Raw genomic sequence first — 24,884 nt, 5'->3', positions numbered from 1 at the left:
TTGTTGGAACTGTGTTTGTGATGCGGGATAAACAGTATTTTGGCCACACATTTTGACACACTCACAGATAAACATGCATTACACATGGACACAAAGTTCCATGTGTTTTTTCTTCATCACTTAATGTCTTGTGTTCTCCACCCAAATCCCTGCAGATGTGTTTCTCTGTGCTGCTGGATCTTAAAGGCGCCGTAACTGTAATCTCCTCTGCAGACATTATTAGCAGACGCACATTGATTGTGTCTACAAGTGTTGAGTGTGCGTGGGCGGATAAATCACATATTCCTCTTCTGGCAGCCTCCACAAATTCCCTTCTCATCCCTCACTAGTGTCTGTGGGAAAGAAGAAAGTGTTGCATCAACCCAACAACACACAACAGAAGTAAAAATAACTGACTTATCCATTTCAAGAAGGTTCTTTTTTCCTTTCTTCAAACAACTTCATCCGGCTCTCACTGAGGCGGTTTGACAGCTTTCATCCCGAGTCTCTCCAGGATCATGTCAAACCTCAAACTGGTCTTGATCCCTGACTGCTCTTCCTGTCTTCGCCTCACGCAGGTGCTCAAGTCGCTTCCTCGTGTGGAGGGTCGCCCCGGCGCCTCGCTGCCACCCATGGACTTCAAGGCACTGGAGGAGGGGCTCCGAGCGGCTCATGGTGATGACATCACCCCTGAGGATGTGGTGTCAGCCGCCATGTACCCCAAAGTCTTCAACGAGTATAAAGAATTTACCTGTGAGTAGAAAGAATCTTAAGAGTCCGATGTGTTTTTTCTCTCAAGGCTCTCTCAGAGCACAGACAGGGCGGGGCAAATGGCGTGAGTTTGATTGACATAAAACTATCTGATCATTTCCAACGAGCTGCTTGAAATAACGGCAAGAGCGTCAATATTATTATCCATTAATCTAAACACCGTGTCAACGATGCTAACGTGTAGCTCAGGTATTGTAAAGACCAGTTAAGAACTTGTTTAAAATTCAGAAAGAAACAATAATTTCATACCTTCCTTAAATGTTTAATATATAAAACTTGACTGTCTACATATAATATAAACATACTCCTGTATAGTTACTAATATTTGTCGCTTGTTTACTATTCAATATTCCGAAACTTCAATTTCATGGCTCCTGCATTGTGCTGTTGTCACGCAGTACATGTGCATTTGATTTCAACACAAGATTGTAGCTCGTGTTCCTGTTCACTTGAGAAATGTTCTCAGTACTATCAGAGTATTGTTACAATATACATTGAATTGTTTAAATGTTTTCTTTTTCTACATCATCATCTGCACGTCGAATGATTGACTGAAAGTTCGATCAAATAGTTTGGTATTCTTTTGGTTTTGTCTGGTGGCTCTATCATACCAACATTTGTACATTGAATTGAATTCGCTATGAATTTAAAAAATACATTACATTTAGATCATTTAAACATTTGTACTATTTGAATTAGTTATTACTCCATGTGTTGGAAAAAACATAATTCATTTTGATAATATTCACTTTTTATTTAATTATTCAAGATAGAGTTATATAATTAATGCATACAAAGAAGTGTATATTTTTTTTAAATCCAAGATTTAACGTTAGAAATGTTAAATTGAACCATAATCCGTGTGGAGGTGGATTTAAAGAGGTTGTCTCTTTTACATTTGCCTCCACTTTATGACTTAAGACCATTGATAGGAAAATTGAAGCAGCATTGAAGCATGAAACCATTCCTTAATCCTAATTGATACAAGTGTTTAACCTAAATCTCTGCGTACCTTGAAGGCCGAAGGTTCTTTTCTTTTATTCGTTAACATGTTTTTGTCCTTCCAGCTAACTTCGGTCCAGTCGACTGCCTGAGCACCAGGCTCTTCCTGGACGGACCCAAGATCGCAGAGGAGTTTGAGGTACTGACACCAGCCTTTGTACAGTTACTCTGCACCTCACTGTAAACACTTGCTTCAGGGTAGAAAAGTGTTCTGAGGGACACCTGGCTGGACTTCTAACCTGCAGCAAAGTGTCCACTGACATTTAGAATGTCCACTCACTGTTATACTTCAGAACTGAGGAGGAAGTGAAAACAGCAGGAGATTCAGCAGATGGAGGGAGTCATTGAGGGTCCAAACACAGGAGAAAAGACCCCAAATTATTTTCTGTTCTAGTAAAGCTAAACGAGTATTTGAAGTAGATTTAACTCATTTTAATTCAGGACATGAACCAAAAGCAACCGTGGTGTGCAGCAGGTTAGTGCTGTGTCATTATTCTTTGACTTTGGTGTTTCATATTCAATAACTTTATTGACACTACTGAGTCAAAGAATCGATGTTTGTGAAGATCGAGCTCATTGGATTAGCGAGTTTTCAAGATGATTCAAATTAGAAGATTCATCAAATGTCGTTTAACCTTTTGTTATCTTAGGGTCAAGGTGACCCGAAGACCCGAAAACACATTTATTTGTCAAGTCACTTGTGTTGCCTCTTGGTCACGGTGAACGACCTCTCTGGCTTCCAGAAATAGATGGACAACACAAGGGATACCACAAGCACATTTGTGTTCTGGCCTTCGGGTCAACTTGGCCCTGAGATAACACAAGGGCTAAGAAGTGAAGCGAATACATCATTACGGAGGGATATGTTTTAATGCCAGTTATGAATTCCCTTCATGAGTGAGCGGTGTGTAAAGTTCAACACGTGAGAAGGACAAACACAGATTTGAATCTTCATCTATTAAATATCTGAAGGCGTTTACAGCTTGTTGACATTAGACTCTCGATATTGACATGAAATAGTATTTCTGGTCCCTCTGGACATCAGGTCAGACTCTCGGCAGAAAAGGTTAATGTGGTAAAACCTTCATGGAGGAAAGGAGTGAATATGTGATTCGTAGAAGATGAGTTTGTTCCCTGGATTAAAGTGTTTTTATGTGCATCGATATATGTTTTATGACCTGCAAAATGGAGAGCGTTATGATGACTGTAGATTTTATTTAATTGTATTTGAATTGTATCGAATTTGTTTCGATGTCAGTGTAACTTTGGTTCAGTCTCCAGTTGAGTGTTGGTTCGATCGCTGCTTCATTCTCGGAGTGAATATTCAATATCAGTTTCTCACTTCCTGAGTGTTGGACTCCTGCAGGGCAGGAACGTTTGTTGATGGAAGACACCGATTCAATAAAACAGGTTTCTTCTTTAGAATCCCTTATTAGTCCCGCGAAGGGAAATTCAGCCATTCACACATACTGATGGGAGTAGGCTGCACACTTGCGCCAAGTTCACCATCAGGAGCAATCAGGGTGAAGTGTCTTGCTCAGGGACACAACGACACAAGCTTGTCTGGAGCTGGGATTGAACCTGCAACCTTTTGGACTGCAGGCAACCACTCTACCATCTGAGCTATGTCGCCCCATACTGGCAACTTGAACATGCATGTAATCCTTTTTAATAGATTATTCAACTTCTACATCTGATTAGAATTGCATCGCCTCGGGTTAAGAATATATAATACTATTAACTCATGTATCCAGTAAATTACACTGCACGTTTCTCCATCGTCTCATCTGATATTTGATCTTATCATTTCGCTATTACGTGTTTATGGAGAAAAAAAAGCTAATTTCAATATATATTTCCACTGCTATTAAGCACTTTTCTTTAAAAATGAGTTTAAATTCACGTAAGAAGGTTGGTCATCCAGGAGAGGCTCAGAGTAGAACGGCTTGCATTAGTGTATCAAGACAAGCCAGCTGAGGTGACTCCGGCGTTATTTTGGAATTAAGTAAGTAAGTAATATTTATTTATATAGCGCTTTTCGAGACCAGGGTCACAAAGCGCTTAAACAATCAAAACAATACTCAAAAAATTCCGACCGACCCTGAATTCCGGGCCGACCCTGTGATGTCTTGGTCAATATCCTTGTGGATGAACAGGATTTCATGTGGATTATTTTTTAAAGTAGCCATTAGCTAATGAAGACTATAGTTGAAGTTGAACTATGCTATTTTTCATATCTTTCCCCTATCTGTGATGGATCTTTCCGGGGGGTCCATCTTTGGAGTCGAACCCCCAATTACTGGCAGCGAGTGAATGAAGGGATGAGATTGCTGTGGACTGTGAAGACAACAAATGACTTTTTGCTGCTGATGGGTTTTTTTCTTCCTCCGTCAAAGAAGCTGCCGTTCTTGCAGTTGCATTTTGGAGGAGACTCTCATAGAGATGAGCAGTGGAACAATAAACAGGTGGAGAAGACGTGGAACCATCACGGAGGAGTGGAACGTTTTAGTTTCAGTAAAATGGATCTGCTGTCACCGACATGTCACTTCATTATTCCACAAACGCATGGAGCGCCTCGGCTGGAGTCGCTCGCACACGCACACGCACACGCACACGCACACGCACACAGACACCTACACCTAGACACACACACACACACACACACACACACACACACACACACACACACACACACACACACACACACACACACACACACACCCACATCTACACACACGCAGACAGACTCACACACACACCGATGTTGTAGTGTGGACGGGTTCCCCCTATAGATCAGGTCCAATTAGCAGGACCAGCGGAGGAAGGAAGGTGGAAGTGACCGGCTTTTTCTTCTTCTTCTCGTCAATCCCTCAGAGGAGGCAATGAACGCTGTTGTTAACGTTTGATTTGTGCTCCACGACGTGATGAAAGAAGCTCTGAGATCAGAACCAACACACGTTTAGTCGCCAATTTACCAGGAACTGACAGACTCTGGTGGTCGGTCCATTTTACTGCGACGCCTCCTTCAGTTGAGGTTCAGTTGATGTTTGACAGTCGGATTTAGATTCTGGACGATGAAATGTGCGTTTGATTATACATCCATGTTGTTCTGTCCATGTTTCGAATCATTTAATTCAATTTAAAATATATTGTATGTATTAATGTTTTGTTGTTTTTTTGGGGGGAATATTCTGATTCCAATGATTAAAAAAACCTTAAAACACTTCAAAACCTATTAATTCATTGCCTTTTGTAATTCAATATAAATATTTTGATTTAATGTTACCACCTACCAAGTTATATTTAGTTATTCAAAAAGAAGTAAAAATTTCGAGTTTCAACTGCAACTTCTAAATATTATTTTAGAAGATGAAAAACACTTTTATAATAACATTCTCGCCGTCAAACTGGTGAGTTTTTGCTGCTCCTGCCAAAGCTTCTCGTGTCTCTCCTTCAAACTGAGTTGTCATCGATCACGTGAGCTACAGAGTGGCTCTAATCCCATTTCTGTGGATGGAATGTGTTTCAGGTGGAGCTGGAGCGAGGGAAGACCCTCCACATTAAGGCGCTGGCGCTCGGAGACCTGAACAAGGCGGGACAGAGGGAGGTCTTCTTTGAGCTGAACGGACAGCTGAGGTCCGTGCTGGTGAAGGACACCGTCGCCATGAAGGTGTGTGCGAGGGGGAGTGATGGATGACGGAGAGGAGGGATAAATCTGTTTGTAAAACACCACAGGGAGGGAAAGTGGGCGGGGCCTGGCACTTTCATTTAATCCGGGGTGTCATATTTCATGTGCTGTGTTAGTGGGGGGGTGAATTTATTCATGAAAACGGAAAAGGTGATGAATGAACCCCTCGCACGTCTCCACCAGGAAATGAAGTTCCATCCCAAAGCGCAGAAGTCCATCAAGGGCCAGGTGGGGGCGCCCATGCCCGGGAAGGTCCTGGAGGTGAAAGTGGAAGTCGGGTCAAAGGTCAGTGGGCTATAGGAGACACTCTTGATTCGATTCAGATTCTTAAGGGATGACTGATCACTCAATCAATATCAAGTCTTATCTTAAACACTGTCATCTTCATTGGTCAAAATCTATCTATATCAACATGCTTTAACCTTTAACCAATCATAAGGTGGGCCAAATATATACCCCTGACCCCTGAGTTTGTAGGAATGTAAAATTCTACGTTGAATATTCAGATGACATGTTATGCTTCCATAAGTAGCACGAAGTCAGGTTGGAGTGTACAGTGAACGAAGTCTTCTTGTTGGTGCTTCAGGTGGAGAAAGGTCAGCCGCTGTGTGTCCTCTCCGCCATGAAGATGGAGACGGTGGTGAACTCGCCCGTGTCCGGCACCATCAAGTTCATCCACGTGACCCCGGACTCATCCCTGGAGGGCGACGACCTGATCTTGGAGATCGAGGAGTAGAGTGGAAGAGGAAGAGGAGGAGGAGAAGGAGAGGAGAAGGAGAGGAGGAGGAGGAGAGGAGAGGAGGAGGAGAGGAGGAGAGGAGGAGTCACTGTGATGTTCGTTAGAGGAATAAAAAACTAGTGGCGTTTATTCCTGTAGGCTGACGACAGAAATCTAAAATTAGAGTCATGTGTTCATAGAAAAGGGAATTTAAAGAAAAAATAGTCTCGACACTAAAAGTAGAATCATGACATTCCTTCATTTAATGTCTAACGAGGTCTAAGTAGCTCCATCAGTGATGACAAGGTTGCTGAATATATATATATATATATATCTGTGTCACTTTATTAACAATTCTACAAGTCTTTATGTCGCTCTAGAGGACTTGCCGTCGCGCTTTCATCCGGCCAAGTCACGCAAAACAAAATGTTTCTTGTTTCTCAACATCAACGCAAAAGAAAAGCTGTTACAAACTACTTTTCCTCCACTTCCTGTTCCTCTAGAATTGTTCCAAAATGTCAAAAGGTTTTTTGGAAATTGTTTGTGAAAAACCCCTCAAAAGAAAAGTGTTCAGCCAGGAAGTCAAACGCTATTATCTGAAAAAAGCACAACAAAGTCAAATATTTAGAAGCACAAACAGTGAGTCTCATCATTTGCAGGTGTTCATAAGAAATAATAAAAGGTCCGTCTGCCCCGTGATTGAAACGTAGAGCGTTAATGGGATTACAAGCACAAGCGCTGTTATTTTCTGCTGATTAATTTCTGAATTAACTCTTCATTGATTTGAAATTAACTGCGTCAAATATGAGCGACGCTGAACACCCTAACAAATGAGACAACACTTGTGTTACCATGGCAACATTCAACAGCACTTCCACTCCATTGGCGTCGTAAATTACTTATGTATGTGAATGTTTTCAACGTCACCTGGTGGTTTAAGAGGCACAGTGTAGCTGCAGAAATGATGAAGTCCAACATTAAAGTATTTTTCTATTGTTTAATCTATGCAAATCCACTACGATTGTCTTCTTACACTGGTCTTCTGCCCTTTGGAAAATCTTTGCGTTGAGGAGGTGACTTGTTTAAGTGACGCACACGAGGAAACAGCGCCTCCTGTGGTCACTCGCTTTCGGCACTTCCAGATTATCGCTCCAATCCTGAAAGCGCTGAGCTTTTTCTTTGTGACACGATAGCGTTCGATCTCTTCGATATTCCCGCGTTCCTGTTCCGACAGACGGCAGCGGCCGGATCAATGCAACGTAAAGATTCGTTCTTCTCAGAGCTCTTGTTGGATTAGACTTCGTGGATCAAATCCATCTCATTATGACTCATCTCTGACATCAGCATATACAGATGTTAGATGTTAGTTTACATTTCTGTGTTGTACAAGTCTTAATGAGAAGATGGAGAGTAACAAAGTGATTGTTCCATCTGTACTTACAAATAAAGTTTAACTTGAATACTCCTTTCATTCTCTTCTCATCACTCTTCTGAACATAGTTGATCATCTCCCGGTGTCTGCATGTGAGGCAGCAGGGATGAGGATCAGCACCTCCAAGATGACCTCAGTAAGAAACCAGAGGTTAGGATGTTTCCACAAGTACAGTATTTTCCGCACTTTAAAGCGCACTTAAAATCCTTTACATTTCTCAAAAACGACAGTGCGCCTTATAATCTGGATTACTTTATACATGAACATTACCTGGTGGTGACTTGTTAACAAACACTTTCATGATTCAGAGCCGACACACAGTGGGCAGAATTGCATCACTGCGTCATCACGGGGTGGGATTAACCATGCACGTCACATCATGGCGGACGGCTATGGAGTGAGATTACTACCACTGTTTTGAGCGAGTGTGTTTTGGTTGTTGTACACTCAAAATCACTCTGCTGTGCAATCAACCAGTCACACACACGTGCGTTCAACATGTCATACATGCGCACTCTAGCTGTAATGCATGCGCTCAACTAAAAAAAGGTTGACTTTATCTGACTGTTTTGTTGACGTTCCCTTTAGCACAGCTTTATCTAGTGGATGCATAACGCAACCCCAGTCAAACGTTTGACTGTATCTTTTATTATATGCGCCATGCAAATAGAAGCGTGCAATCTATTTATGAAAACAGTTCTATAATACGCCATTCATTGAAGGTGTGCCTAAAAATAAAAATTTGGTAGCTTGGCAAAGTTTTGTTGCTTCAAGACCAATGTTTAAGTTTGATGAGGAGGTTTTGTGTTTCCTTGTAAGAGCTCTGTCAACAAGAAGTAAGGACGAAGAAAGAAATCTTGTTTTAATGTGTGTGTGTGTATATATATATATATATATATATACCACAGTATCGTGCAAAAAGTTGTAGGCAGGTGTGAAAAAAGGCTGTAAACTAAGAATTCTTTCAAAAGTATAAATAATAATTGTTTATTTTAATCAATTTGCAAAGTGAGCGAACAAAAGAGAAATCTAAATCAAAATTTGTTGTTACTACACTTTGCCTGAAAACCAGCATCAATTCTTCTAGGTACATTTGCACAAAGTCAGGGGTTTTGTAGGATTATAGTGTATGATCAACTAATTATGTCAAACAGGTACTAATGATCACCAATTTCACAAGTAGGTTGAAACACAGTCATTAAATGAAAAAGATACAACTGTGTAGGAGCTTAAAACAGGGTGAGGAACAAACTCTGCTACCAAGCTGAGGTTATGAAGTTTCATGTCACAGGTCACCATGACTGAGCAGCAACAAGACGCAAGGTAGTTCTACTGCATCAGCAAGGTTTCTCCCAGACAAAGATTTCAAAGCGCGCTGGGGTTTCAAGATGTTCAAGCTCTTGAGAAGAAGCACAAAGAAACAACGTTGAGGATTGTAGACGCAGTGGTCGGCCAAGGAAACATGACACATCAAGCTTATTTCCCTTTGAAATCAGAAGATGTTCAGCCGTGCCATCACCTCAGAACTGGCAGAAACCAGTGGGACCAGGTTCACCATCTACTGTCCAGAGAAGTCTGGCCAGAAGTGTCTTTGTGGAAGAGTTGCAGCCAAAAAGCCATTCCTCCGACATGGAAACAAGACCAAGAGACTCAACTATGCACCTTTTAGGCATTTTTTGATGACCTCCAAAAAAGAAAAAACTAATCAGCCAAGTGAAGAGAAATGAGTGACCACCATTATTTAAAACAATTAAGATCAGGCAGTCCAGAAAAAATGCCAAAGCTTTGAGTGAGAGTTTGTCGTATTATAAGTTGATATACATGATTATTAACTGTCGTAACTTCTTCATTAAAGTCCTAGACATGCTTTATAATGTATTATGACGTTTGTGAAAATCATGAAGAATAGCATGAATAGAAAACAACAAGGGATTAAGTTAAATGTGATTTAAGGGAAGTGTATTTTATTTTATGAACAAGACATTTTTTCAAAAGTTGAAAAAAACAGAGACAAAATAATTTACAGAAACTGATTTTTCAAGTAAATAGTGACATACATTTGTGGTAAAGTTCTGCCTTTATGATGGACAGATGTTTAGAAATCTTTAGGATCATCCGCAGCTGATTGAAGTGTGAGATGATGGCGAGGAGGCTCATCACGTTCATGAGTCGTAGAAAAGCCCGAAACGTTCAAAGAGCTCTTTTGCCCAATATTTAATTCCAGCTGATGATTTGAGTTATTTTCTTTCATTCCCGCCCTGCAGAGTCCAATTCTCTGGTGTGGCGCCGACATTAAACACTGAGCATGATAATGAGGCCTCCAGCGGCTCCATAATAATCATTTCAGTTACACTTGACTGTTGAAGACGATGATGTGTTCCCATGACAACCCGCCAGAAGTAAAAAAAAAACCTTCCAATGTTTTAGAAAGTCTTTGGATATTTACGATCACATAGAAAATCGACAAACTGATTTGTTCTCGGTGGGCCAGGTGGGGGCGCTGAAACCTGGCTTGTGTATGTGGTGCGCTCGAGGTGACGTCTCCTCACAACAGGAGGTTGATTGAAAACATAAGGGGTTGATTCATTCAAGTTTAATCCAATTAGAAAACCTTCTGGGACCCGAGGAGTGAACCCTGTGGTGTCCCTAAAATCATTAGAGGGTCAGCTCTTGTCTGTTCACACCCTCAGAGAATCGGCACTGACATGAAGAGCTTCTCATTAGGCCCCGATTCTCCTCATGTGGTCCCAGGAGGGTGGAGTCCTGGGGTCAACCCACGGGACACTCAGACTTTGCTTAGGCGCCACTTTTTTTGGTAGATGATTTATGGCAGCGTCATGGCGAACATGTCCAGAGGAGGTTGAAGTGCTGATTTTTTTTCGAGACGTCTAGTCGAATGTGGGTCTCTCACTAATCACGGAGGTCCGCCGGGGCGTGGAGGTGTGAGCTGTAATCCCTCTGTTGTGTAATCCCTTCCTCCTCCGTAATCCTCCTGCAGAATAAACAAGAGTCGGATCTGTCGGCGGATTCTTCCCTCCTCGTCCATCACAGTCGGGGTCTGATCCTGGAGCAGCCTTCGGCTCCCGCCTGGGTCTCAGAGTTGAGCTGCCCAGGATCCAGAAAAACACAAGGAACTTAGTGGATGTTCTCAGGCCCTTCGTTCAAGTCCAGACACACACACACCATGACTGTCTGTCTGGGTTATTTCTAGGCTTTATCGAGTGTGTGTGCGTCCATGTGTGTGCACCAGAGTTTGGCAACACTGGAGCATGAAGGTGAAACGTCAGACGGAGAGTAAACGTTGGTTTCTCAAATGAAATATGTGGACTTTGATATCTTGGACTGACAGACTTGGCTGGAGGGACAGAGAGATTATTTTAACCCTTCGCTGAGGATCCTGTCAGACGTCGGTTTAATCGCTGGGTTACCTGTCGTCCTGGTCGTGCCGGCGGCTGCTCATGTGTGAGGGCGGGGGACGGGCTGAGGTGCTGAGACCAGGCAGGCGAAGAAAACCAGGCGGCTTTGGAGAGAACTTTGCCGGACCATTGACTCCAGGGGTCTCAAACTCACTTGGCCTGGAGGGGTAATTTTTTAATGCTTGTTTTTTGATCCAAATTTCATTTGGATTTTGTTATTTAATATTTTGGATTCAATGTGAATTTTATTCCATTTGTTACATAATTATTATTTTTTCTTTTAAACTATATAATTAAATATTTATTAATGATAACATTGACCCCGGGTCCCCATATTAAATCATTGTTTTATGGTAAAACAGTTCCATTTGAATATTGAATGACTGAATTCAAATATTATGCCAGCATTTTTATATTGAATTTAAAAGGCTATGATTTAAAATATATCTAATTCAGTAAATATATTTGTGAATGACTGGAACTAGAATATCAAACTCTATGTGTAAAAACAAATTAATATTTATGTTTTTCTTTTCTAACTGATTAATTGTATAAATACATTGGTATGCAAACGTTTGGGCACCTCTGTACATTAATAAATCATTGATTATTTTGATAAGAGATGGTTAAATATATCATCAAGGAGGTGAACACAGTCATATTTGAGAAGTGAAATTAAGTTTATATGATTTACAGAAAGTGTGCAAGAATTATTATAACTAAATCAGGCATTTGCATTAATGTAGGAACTATTTTCATTTTATTGATTTCAATACTAGTAGCACTAATTGTTGAACTAAAAATTAGTTTGATAACCTCAGTGACCCTTGACCTGGTGAATCCTATCATGAGAAAGTTGATTTAAGGAGGTCAATAGTAAGTGTTTCACCTCTTTAAATGTCAATAGTGGCAACATGCGAGCCACAAAACACTCAACATGACCTGAAAACAAAGATGGTTTATATTTGTAGTTTAGGTAAAGCATATAGAAAGATGTCTCTGAGATTATGGCTCTTAGTTTGAACAGTGAGGAACATCGTGAGGAGAAGGACGACCAAGAAAATTCTCAGATGAGCAGAGTTAAAGGATGGTGAGACCAGTTACAGTCGACCCACAGATCAGCTCCAAAGACCTTTAACCTGATCAAGGAGATGTTGATGGAAGGGTCTTTGAGGAAGCATCATTTTGGAATAGGGTGGACTGACGAAATATCAGCAGATCCTGGAGAACAAGGTCCAGGAATCAAGACAACAACCCTAAAACTGCTCAGAATCTTCTAAGGCATTCATGCAGAGGATCAAATGCAATGCCCTGGAATCACCATCTCAGTCCCCAGCCCTGAATATTATTCTATAATATCCATTCTATAGCTAGAATCCAGTCTCTAATCAGAAGCTCCAGGAAGAATTTAAAGGTTGTTTTTCTGCAAAAGGAGGATCGTGGTCTGAATGTATGTATATGCCTCATTTAAAATTAATTTAAACAATTCTTGCTCACTTTCTGAAAATCAAAGCTTGATTCCACCTGAAGTTATTACTGTGTTTGTTACTTATATTATATATTCAACCAAAATTTCTTAACCAAACATCCAATGATCGTAAAGGAAAATCATGAAAATGTTAAGGTACATATATAATATATGAGAATAAAAGGATAGAGACCATTATATTTTAACAATATGTAAATCGTTTAAGTTAAACGTCTATGTTCATAAAATCTATTTGACGTAAATAAAGTATTATTGATAATATACGGATCATTACAAACATGTTAATTAGCACAATATTGCTATTTTTATTACTATAATGACCGACCGCTCTGGAACCGTTCGTGCCTCCATGTGAAGAATCTAGTGAAGTGTCTGATTTGATTTGAGACGTTGACTTCCTGTGGTGTCTTTTCATGTAACTGTCAGGATTCTATCAGTCAAGGCTCTCCTCCTCACCACGCTCAGGTCAAGTCTCACTCTTCATCCTCTCTTTTTCTAAAACATTTCAGCTGTGGAGTGTGTCCACTCGACCCGTCTTCAAGTCTTCTTCCTGGAGAGCGAGTCTGTCTCTTCAGTGTGTCTCTCTCCTTCCCTCCATCCGATGTTTTGTTAATTTCTCCAGTTTTGACTCCATTAGTGTGTTTTTTAAAGAGCTCACAGCATGAATATTGAAGCAGTTTGACTTCTCCTCTGGGACGCTGCAACTAAACACACTCGGGTAATCACTGCACTTCCTACTGTTTGTTCTGGTGAGTCTGAGGGTTCAGGAACCTGGAGGTTCTGTTGTGGAGACACTTGCTGCCTGCAGACACCCTTGCATCTCTTTTCAGCCAACAGTAGCCACGACCTGAGGAAACCAGACATAGGTGGAGCAATTATAAAAATGTGGTTCTTACTTTCAGATCTATTCATGGTCAGGCTCCTCCTTACATCAGTGATCTGATCCAGCCTTACACCCCAGCTCGGGCTCTGAGGTCTGTGGATCAGAATCTACTGATGGTTCCTGAACACGGTTCAGGACCAGAGGAGAGAAATCCTTCCAGGCTGTTGCTCCTAAGCTTTGGAATGATCTTCCTCTCTCTCTGTGTTTGATGGAGTCTACTGACTCCTTCAAGAAACATCTTAAGACATTCTTATCTGTGCAGACTTTTCCTTGATTTTCTTGAACTCCTGTGTTTGTCTTATGTGTCTTGATCTTTTAAAGTACTGTATATATTTTAACGGTGTATTATTTTTGATTGTTAAAGTGTGTGACCTGGTCTAGAAAGGTGCTTTACAAATAACCTTTACTTTATTTACTTACTTTATCATCCGAGTGCTGAAATTATGATTTCAAATAATGAAACTTTTATTTTCTAATTACATTTTTGTTTTTTTAAGCATTTCATTAAATAAATACGATTGAATAAGATTAATTAAATTAAAAAACAAACATTTTAATTGAAAGTTTGAGTTTTTTTTATATATATATATTTTTTTAAATGTAATATTTTATTATTGAAATTATTTTCTTTACACATAGAGTTTGATATTTAAATTCCAAAAATTAAATTTTTCATTTTCTAAATTCAATATTTTTTAATTTGTATGGTTTTAAATTCATTATGGCTCTATTGTACTAACTTATATATTATATAATATTAATTTATATGTTGAATTTAAAAGGCTATGATTAAAAGAAAAATGATGATGAATTTATAAAATTCATTTTTGGATTATTGGCTTTAGAATATAGAAATCTATGTCATTAATTTATAACATTTTTAATTAATTTTGATTGAATCATTTAAAAACATACAAATTCCACCTTTCAATATATTCAAAAAAATATTCTTTGCTTGAAATTTAAAAAAAAACATTTGAAATGTTCAATTCAATATTCTGATGGTGATTTACTTCCACTGAACGTCTCCTGGAGTCTGTGAACATCCGTGATGATGATTTAATGGCAACGGACTTTATGGTCTCATGAAGATGATGGAGTCCGACTCATAATTCCTCTCGACTGTTTGATCGTCACCGTAAATCTTCACCAGCATTGGTTTTACACCCTCGTAGATTCTCTCCGAGTCTCCAGGATTCCAGTCCTGGAAGTTTGTTTACCAGATGGAACCTTGGGGACCATTTAACTCAACAAAGAGTTTTCTCCTCCATTTCCACCGCGCTGTCATCAGAGAGTAGAACTAATCTTCCCTTCATTTTGTTCTGGTGCCGACCCAAAATGTGCAGATGCCAGCGACACCGCAGCCAAGAATTCAGTGGGAACCCGGAGGAGAGGAATCTTTTGTTCTCCGTCATAACAGGGACCTGAACGCTGCTGGTGACGCTACTAACCAGGATGTTGTAAGTCAAATGAGTTCTGGTTCAGCAGGAAGTCGAGCTGATGCTGGAGGGAGTCGGAATTATACCAGTGAAGAGATAATCACATTTTTAAACTATCTAGAAGTCATGACCACAGCTGAAACAGTTTTTAATAACCACTTTTTTTCCAACTCAACCTCTTCCCAAAATCTTTCTTAGATCTTCATCTTCCTTCTCACATTTTCCTCAGTTTTGACCTTTTATTAACACTTTCACTGAAGGTTTCACTTTTTAATCCTTCCAGTTAAACAGCTGATGTTTCAACTTTTATTCCATTTATATCTTTTATTTGATTTCATTATTTCACACATTTTCCTCACTTTTACAGTTATTGTTGATGGTAGAGTTTATTCATTTTTATTTTTCCCCAGACTATGTTTTTGTTGGATCGACTCAGAAAACAATGCTGGTCGTGGTGTTTTTTCTGAAGCTCTTTTCTGTGAAGATACATTTATTTATCAAGTCTCTGATCAACTTTACTTTTAAAGTAAAGGTTATAGATTTTCCTGCTGTGATCGCAAAAGGTTGTGATATTTTTGTACTGCATTCCTTTTTTGTTTAATGTTTTTTTTTAATAGAATATGATTTATTGTTGACTCTGGTGCTCATGAGAAATTCATGTTTTTACCATTATTCCCATGTCACTGATAGTGTTGACAGTCATCGCTACATTGTAATTAAGTCAACAAAACAAAGTGAGTCAAGAAAAGAAAAATATGTTATCAATCCATTCCATTGATCTAGATTGTAAGTCAGGATTGTTTAAACATCATCAAACGTTTGTTGAATATTTATTTCAGTTTCAAAGACTTTTGAGTTTTCATAAAAAGGAACAATCATTCTTTCAATTACTTATAACAGGTTTTGAAACAAGTGTTTATTTTTATTCCTGAATGCAGCCGAGTCGTGGACGTGATGTTTTGGTTTGAGAGATCTTCCATATTGTTTCATTCGTCAACGCTTACTCCGGTTGTCGTGGTAACCATTGTCTCCTTCAGGGACGTAGCATGACGGCTAAGTTACATGTTAAAAACACGTTGTGAAGTCGTCACTTAATAACTCTTCTTATTGAGCCTCCATTTTAAGTTTAAACATTAAACATATCAGATGACTGAATGCTTAAGAAAGAAATAATATTTATTTTTGTTGAAATCCTCAGCAGGAAGTTGTTAGTGAGGCGTAAAGATGCTGCTATTTTTATTGGCTAATAAGAGTTGAAAACAGGAGGTTAAAAATAAAGTAGATGATGTGTCCTGGAGCACCGTTATTATTTTCTTTTTACCTCTTTTCTATTCACACTGTTTTCATCATGTCATCCGTGGATGGTGTCAGAGAAAGATGTTGCTGTCTTACACCGGCTCACCGCAGCCATGTCTCCATTGTAGCTGTCAATCAAATCGATCCTCGCTCTGTGTCAGAGTTCTGATCTGAGCTTCAGAGCCGAGTCCCCCCTCCTCCGGGGGGAGACCACCCTGAGCAACCACTTCACTCAGGTTCTTGTCATGCTCGGTCACGCTCCTTCCCTCATGTGTGTGTGTGTGTGTGTGTGTGTGTGTGTGTGTGTGTGTGTGTGTGTGTGTGTGTGTGTGTGTGTGTGTGTGTGTGTGTGTGTGTGTGTGTGTGTGTGTGTGTGTGTGTGTGTGTGTGTGTGTGTGTGTGTGTGTGTGTGTGTGTGTGTGTGTGTGTGCTAATAACAAGAGGTGACAGTCTTCTGTTGCTACGGTAATGACGCATTGTTGCTAGGCAAATAAATGGAGCTGTTTCATACAAGCTTAGACAGGTGTGTGTTTGTTTGTGTGTGTGTTTATTTGTGAGTGTGTGTGACGAGGGTACAAGGCCCCCATAAAAAAACAAACGTGTGACCATATGCGTGTGTGCATGTGTGTTGTATGATTTGTAAAGGTATGTTATGAGAGTATGTGTGTGTGTGTGTGTGTGTGTGTGTGTGTGTGTGTGTGTGTGTGTGTGTGTGTGTGTGTGTGTGTGTGTGTGTGTGTGTGTGTGTGTGTGTGTGTGTGTGCATGAGTATTTGTGTGATCCTGTGTGTAAATGTATGCATTTGTGTGTGTTAGCAAGTGTGTGTTTTGTGTGAATGTGTATGTAAATGTGTGTGTGTGTACACGTGTATAAATGTGTAATGTGCGTGTTTGTGTGCGTGTGTGTGCGTGTGTGTGTTTAGGTGTGTGTGTGTGTGTGTGTGTGTGTGTGTGTGTGTGTGTGTGTGTGTGTGTGTGTGTGTGTGTGTGTGTGTGTGTGTGTGTGTGTGTGTGTGTGTGTGTGTGTGTGTGTGTGTGTGCAGAAGGTGATGTGATCAGTGTGACGGTGCCTGAAGAGAGACAGACGGACATATTTGGAGGCAACAGAGTCGCAGTGACTGACTGATGGATCAGAAAGCAGCAAAGTCACACACACACACACACACACACACACACACACACACACACACACACACACACACACCCACACACACGCAAACACACACACACACATGATAGAGAGAGTGAGACGATGAGGTTGGAGAGAGAAAGACGGCAGGATAAACATGTGGAAGAAGAGAGAGACAGACCCGGAGGAGGGACGACGCTCTTGAAAAACAAGAACCTTTTTTAATTTGACCTTGAAGCTTTTTTTTGTTTGTTTTTTCTCGAAGCCAGAGACAATTTGGAGTGTGAAGGCTGTGGTGCAGAGCTGTCAGTCTGCTGCCAGACTAGAGGGGGAGGCGGAGGGTTTATTGCCGGGATGTGTTTGTAATACAGAGAAAAGGAACATTCTGGGTCTGCAGCCGAAGAGAAAGACCTCGGCCCAGGCCAGTCCCAAACTGTGTTCATCTACTGACCCGGACCTTCTCCCACAACATGTAGCAGGTATTATGACCAGCTGTCAATCACAGTTGCTCATGAAGGAAGACCTCTATTTAAGATTTGAAACACCTCCTGATATGTTCAGTAGAACTTTTCTGGACCTCTGGAGGTGTTCATGCTACCTGAGGCTGTTCCAGCACCTTCAACCATGGGCTATGATTTAAAAAAAATCTGTCTATTGCTCCTTCGCCATTAATGCAGCAAACAGAGGTCAGAGGTCAGCTGCAGACAGAAGAGCTACTGGAGAGGAAGAACAATGAGAAACAATCAGGACTCGAGAAGAAGCCTGAAGAGGCTGCAGCAGAGTCTGGTGTTGCTGCAGAGAGTAGGAGAGAGTCCTTGAGCAGCTTCAACTCACGCATGTTGTTTGTATGTTGAAGGGTTCCAAGACCAAGCCGTGAAATCTAAGAGAAATTGTTCAGAATGCTTGGATCTGTTTAGACTTAGACCCTCACTCCTCCTCAGAGCCCCTGGTACTGGTTATGAGGCAGGGTTTCTAGGAGTGAGTTTTGGCAAAAATCTGTCGATACGATACGTATCATGATACAGTTGCAACATGTTAAAATGTTGTCGGAATATGATCTGGAGCTTGTAATCCATGTGTTTGTGTCTTCTCGCCTGGACTACTGCAACAGTTTATTTTCATGTTTAAACCAGAAGGAGCTGTCTTGTCTGCAGTTAATACAAAACTCTGCAGCGAGAATTCTGACCCGCTCTAGTAGAAGAACTCACATTCTCCGATCCTTAAAACTCTTCACTGGCTTCCAGTTTCTTTCAGGATCAACTTTAAAATTCTGGTTCTTGCTTTCAGATCTATTCATGGTCAGGCTCCTCCTTACATCAGTGATCTGATCCAGCCTTACACCCCAGCTCGGACTCTGAGGTCTGTGGATCAGAATCTACTGATGGTTCCTGAACACGGTTCAGGACCAGAGGAGAGAAATCCTTCCAGACTGTTGCTCCTAAGCTTTGGAACGATCTTCCTCTCTCTCTGTGTTTGATGATCTACTGACTCCTTCAAGAAACATCTTAGGACGTTTTTATTTGTTCAGGCTTTTCCTTGGTTTTCTGGAACTCCTGTTGTGTTATCAGTTTTATCTTGACCTTTAAAGTATATACTTTATTGAATATTGTTTTGATTGTTTAAGCACTTTGTGACCCTGGTCTAGAAAAGCGCTATACAAATAAAAATGACTTACTTACTTACAATATGATATATTGCGATATACTGCAATACTGTAGGAATATATATATAGTAGCATTGTTAGAATACTTGACTCTGGTGTTGCAGAATGTAAAGACCACACAAAGTCGTATGTGCTTTAATTTGTGTTTAAACATCAGCTGTAAAATGTGCTGGAGTCGGAAGCATCCTCTTGTCCTCGAGCAAGATAGCATTGGACCTTCAGCTGCAAAGGACGTAAGGACTGCTGCCTTTTAGCAGGAAGTTTAATCGCAACACTACAATGAACAAACGACGATGAATATTTTATACACAATTTATTATAATATAAAATAACTATGATAAAAAAACAGTATCATGATAATAAATATCGCAATATATCAGTGTGTCCATATATTTCCTCATGTGCTCTCAGGCTGAGCCTCGGATCTTCCTCCAGAACTTGTTGATCTGACCTCTGGAGGAGGTCGAGGCAGATGTATGACTTCATCTGGGTGTGAATCATCGCAGCGTCCAGTCGTCCAACATGATGAACTGATTTCAGAACAGTTTCACACTCTTGCAGCAGCGAGTTAAATATCGCTGTCGGGTCAATAATTCATGCCGTTGTTCTTCACCTGAGATCCCTGACGTGGAGGAGAAGAAATGTGCTGAATCCTCGCGAGCCGATGATGAAACTGACGGACGAAGATGATGAACGATCAGGTGTTTAAGAGCGTGTCAAACAGCAGGAGGCGTGGTCACGTCTCCTTAAACTTCTGCCAACTGAGGGAGGAATTCTAGAGACTTTCAACTGAGGCGGCGGCAGAATCTTAATTCGCTGAAGATGAAGGTGAAGAAAAGAAGCTCAACACGTCCTTAAACACCTTTTGAATATGAGCAGAAAATATTCTTTACCAGAAATGTACCTGGATTATTGCGGGGCGATAGGATTGAAGAGCTTTAAATGTGTTTTGAGATCTTTGCATATGAATTCAGTGCAAGCGTTTTTAAATCTAGTTATAGATTTGTTTATCAAGATGTGCATTTATTAATCATGTTACGCATTTGTAAATCAAGAGATACATTTGAAAATCAAGATGCACTTCTGTTAATCTCATTAGGCATTTCTGAATCAAGTTGTATGTTTATAAATAAAATTCTGCATTTAATAATTATAATAAATAATAATATAGTAATTGTGTTACACATTTGTTAATTGAGTTATACATTTATAAATATATTTACACATTTTTTAATCGAGTTACACAAACGAGTGGGTCGGAACCAGAGCCTACTAGCCCACAAATTTCCCTTTTTGAGAAAAAATAGGTAAAAATAAATAGGAAAAAAAAAGTTTTTTATATCTCTAAATTCAAGGGATTGTCAGATTTTTATAAATCTTTGGATGAAGATATTTTTTTAGTTCATGCTATTTATCCACAATAAAATGAAGCCAAAATAATATTTACATTTGTGTTCAGTGCCCGAAGTCTGACTGTGACTGTAGATATGGATGCAAAGGCATGTTTGAAGAACCTTAATTGAGTTACACATCTTATGTTATGCATTTTTTAATTATTTTTAATTATTAATTATGTTTGTTAATCTATTTAAGCATGTTTTAATCAAGTAGCGCATTGGCACACTAACATATTGGACATTGTAAAGTCCTTAATTTTTTTAGTTGATAAAATGATATTAGCTAAAGGGGCGTCTATATCCCAACACAAACAGGAAGAACAAAATAACTCTTACAAAATTTAGTCTTCCTGGAATAATATGTAATATAGAGAGAGAACGAACAGATAAAACAAATAACTATACAAGGAGCCTGTAGAAGGAGATAGAAGGAAGTGAAATAAAGTATTGAGGGAAGATTGTGGAAGGGTGGTAAGAAGAAGAGTAGCTGAAGAAGAGATGTAGCAAGAAAAGGGAAAAGGAAACGAGTGAGTAATGGAAGGAAAGATTGGGATAAAGAAGAAACAAGTGCAGAGGGGAATGAATGACTCAGTAAAGGATTGATAAATAAAAGGGAGGAGAGAAACTATTTTCTATAATTGACTCAATCTGGAGCTCCCTCAGACTGTGACCTCATCAAGGACTTGTGTGGACGCGAGAGCGACTGCACATGGATGCAGGTCTCATGTCTGAGAGCAGCTCTGTGAGCAGTACCCGAGCGTAGATGACAGTAATGAGCTAAATGAGCTGCATCTGTACCTGAGGGGAGAGCATGACGCCGCTTTAACCAGATCAAGACGAGCGTCTGCTCAAAGACAAGAAGGATGTTTGCAGCATAGATTCGACGCCGAGGGATGAGAAGATGACGCTATCTTACACTTCGACACTCGTGCCTCCTGGAGCAGCCAAGCTCACTCACCAGCACGTGTCGACATTATTGTAACCAGAAAAAAAAGAGAAGAAACTCACTCCTGCTCACGTCCTCATGAAGTCAGGAAATACAGTCCCTCAAATAACATGTCTCAGATACTTCACAGCGCACCTGGAACTCCTTCCATGATAGACCCAGGACAAGTTCAGTAGAGATAAAACATCTTAAATCAATAACAGTTTAATCGACTAGTTGATGACTGAAAAATGATTTAAGTATCAATGAAATTGCTGTAAATTTAGGAGTATATTGTCAGAAGTGCTAGAAAATCTAGGATGAATAAGGATTTTGTTTTGTTTTTAATATTGCTATTGTACGTCTTTTTGTTTTTTTTTAACTGCATGTTATGATGAAATGAGAGGAAAGGGTTTATACATAATACATACATTTTTTTGATTTGAATAAAACGTCTTTACTTTAGGGAATTTAAAACAATACAAATAATAAATACCACAACAATGCACCCGGAAGAGACAACAAAACAAATCATTTTAGAAAACTGGCTACACCAATGAAATACAGTATGTACATTAAGTATAATCTTAAAAAGCTGAATGGTAAATTGTTCTTTTATTTCTGTTTTATAGGTTATTTTCTAATGTTTGATGTTGCACAGTGGTCCACTTATACGATTAGTGGACCACCTCCACTAATAATTGCAATAATAAAAAAAATGTAACTCTGATGCTTCTTAATTTAATTTGTAAATACAAGCATAGAAGAACAACAATCTATTTATTCATCTTTTTTTTAATTGCTGTCTATTAAATCATGATGTCGATTAAATTCAAAACAGTCGTTTTGTTGGCGAGTAAGTACTATTTAAATTAAATTGGAATTATTGTTAGTGTCTTTGAGTTTTGCATCAGTAGCAGGCGCAAGGTTTGTGTGCAGTTATTATGTTGCTTTTTACTTTTCTCCGTTGTTAAAAGACGATTAGCTGCATTAGCTTAGCTCAGACCAGCTAAGTTAGCGAGCCAGCATATTGAGGGCTCTAATTCAAAACAGACAGAGTAACCGCTATTTTTTACATCCTGTTTTTAATACAAGCAGAAATGAGATTAGAGAAGATTTGTTTTGATGACCGTGTAGATAATACAAATGATAGTTGCAGTGAGAAACAACACGTCTCACTTTCATTCATGCGGCACAAACACTAGCAAACTGACTGAAAATATATATTATATATTGAATTTTGTTATTGAAATGTTTCATTAATTAAAAATGTCCGTCAAAAATCCATCATGTCACATGATCATCTGAGATTTTGTTTCTTTTTCTTTGATCATTTTTGGACTTTAATTTGCTCTCTCTTTTCACACCTGCCTCCCTCCGTGTTCAAGAAGCGCTTTTTAGTTTTTCTTGGACTTGTTGTTTTGAGAAAAGACTTACTATTTTTGTAAACTCTGTGTCCTGTTGTCTATTTTATTCTTTGTCACCTTGTTTATAAATCCGGATAACAGCTTTTTCATATTGAATTTAAAAGGCTACCAATAAAAAAATATTGAATTTAGAGAGTTTATTTTCTGAAGAAGTGGAAGAAGAAAACATTTGTCCTCAAACAACCCTTCAGGGTAAAGCTCATGCTCCACTTTTCATTTTCCAAAGATGTTCTTCCTTTGAGTTGGTAAAGGTTCTATTTTATTTACTCTGGTTCCACGTTAGCGATAAATGAAGTGTTGAAAACTGCAACATGACCTTTGATGTCATGATGGTAACACCTCCATCAAGTCCGTCTCACTGGTTTCAACGGAGACGGGTGTGAGTTTGAAAACTGCTGCACTTTTATTCGTCCACAATATTCGTGCTCACAAAATGCCATTGTGGTAAATCTTTGCTGTACTAATGGAAGTCTGAGAGTCACCCACCTGTGTGTGTGTGTGTGTGTGTGTGTGTGTGTGTGTGTGTGTGTGTGCGTCTGCGTTTGTCGACAGGACAGATACCAAAAGTCTGTTGGTCATTTTAAAAACATGTTGGACATTCTTTGGGTTTAAAACTGCGCTCCTGCCCGGACTTGGGTGACCTTTCCAACCGGGTCAACAACAAGAAGGAGACCCAGGAGCGTCGTCATGATTCCAAATCTGTTGACACCAGAGAGAGTCTAATGAGCTGAAACCCAAAAACACTCTCTGCACATCGCAAGTACTTATTCGTCGTGAAGGCCAAAGATTCGGCGGCGAGCCACTGACCGCTCTGATCCAGGGTCAGTGAGGACACAGCACTTTCCTGGCTCTGCACAGATTGTTTTCTCCCGGAAATCCCCCGAAAGTGTGACAGTTCAGCATGAGTCAGCGTTTTATCACCATGATTAAAGTCACACAATCTAGGAGCTCAGGAGGAAAATGTCATTGGTGTGTTTGGACCCTGTGTCTGTCCAGAATTTATAATCAGCCCCCAGAAGAGTTACTGTGTGGGAAGTTAAAACTGGATCAATTAATTAACATCGTAATGGAAGTATATCAGTGCCATCAAAATATTAAATTGTTGAATTCTTGTTGCTGCTGTGTTTGTCTTATATCTTGACCTTTAAAAGCTTTTACATGTGTATGTGTTTTTAACTGTGTATTGCTTTTGATTGCTCAAGCGATTTGTGACCCTGGTCTAGAAAGGCGCCTTAAAAATAACTATTACTTACTTACTTAACATTTCAAATGTGAATTTCTTTATTTAAATGCTGTTGTTTCTTACACATACTTTGACATCATTTGAGATCATTTAACATCTGCAAGAAGCTCCTCTGCATGTTCTACCAGTCTGTGGTGGCCAGTGTCCTGTTCTATGCTGTGGTGTGTTGGGGTGGAAATGTGTCCAAGAGGAGTGTCAACAGGTTGGACAGGTTGATCAGGAGGGCTGGTTCTGTGGTTGGAATGAAGCTGGACTCACTGGTGACAGTTGCTGAGAGGATATCATTGAACAAACTACTGTCCATCATGGATGATGACAGTCATCCTCTGAACACTGTCATCAGTGAGCAGAGAAGCAGAATGAGTGCACGAATGCTCCTACCCAGGTGCAAAACAAATAGACTCAGGGACTCATTCATCCCTCGGGCTATTAAATTGTACAATTCTGAGTTCGGGGGCAGGAGTGGAGTGAGAGTATCTGGATGTTCTGTTCCATGTTAGTCTTTGTATCTTTGTCTTTGTTGTTTTTCTTTCCTTGACCTATGTTCTTTGTCTTTGTCTTTAGACTTAGATTGTGTCATCTTGTTCTTCCTCTTTATGTTCTTCTTATTTTATTTTTTATGTATTATTTTTTGTTGTTTATGAAAAATTGCTGGCTATTGTAAAAAAACAATTTCCCAAAGGAGACCTCCTGAGGGATCAATAAAGTTTTACCTTACCTTACCTTACCTTACCTTACATTTTAATTCCAATAATCCAAAATATGTTTTCTAAATTAAAGTTTTTTTTTTTATTCTTAGCCTTTTTAATTTCATATAAAAATGTTGATAATGTTACAGGTCATCTGCATTTTTGGCTGGAAGTTGAGTCAAGTAGCTCTGTGCTCTTTTGGTCTCGCATGGTTTGATTGTCCTATCTGTAAATATGAACTATTAAAAAAACAAAAACAATATAGACATAATTTAATTGAATTATTTCACAAAAACGTA

The 24,884-nt window shown here is 39.6% G+C and overlaps 1 protein-coding gene across 1 annotated transcript in view; it reads left to right on the top strand.

The window, feature by feature from the left end:
* Positions 1-7,623, top strand: part of LOC148082722 (pyruvate carboxylase, mitochondrial-like) — a 180,748-nt gene extending 173,125 nt beyond the window's left edge. The window contains exons 23-27 of the mRNA XM_087789984.1: positions 558-732; positions 1,818-1,891; positions 5,282-5,422; positions 5,624-5,725; positions 6,027-7,623. Coding sequence (XP_087646110.1) covers positions 558-732; positions 1,818-1,891; positions 5,282-5,422; positions 5,624-5,725; positions 6,027-6,176 — 642 coding nt within the window. The 3' untranslated portion in view covers positions 6,177-7,623. The remainder of the gene's footprint in view (positions 1-557; positions 733-1,817; positions 1,892-5,281; positions 5,423-5,623; positions 5,726-6,026) is intronic.
* The last annotated feature ends 17,261 nt before the right edge of the window (positions 7,624-24,884 follow it).

Source organism: Callionymus lyra, chromosome 4 (genome assembly GCF_982586985.1).
Source record: "Callionymus lyra chromosome 4, fCalLyr1.hap1.1, whole genome shotgun sequence".
Classification (NCBI taxonomy): domain Eukaryota; kingdom Metazoa; phylum Chordata; class Actinopteri; order Syngnathiformes; family Callionymidae; genus Callionymus; species Callionymus lyra.
Note: the sequence above shows the minus strand (reverse complement) of the source record. Positions and strands in the feature narration are given on the sequence as shown.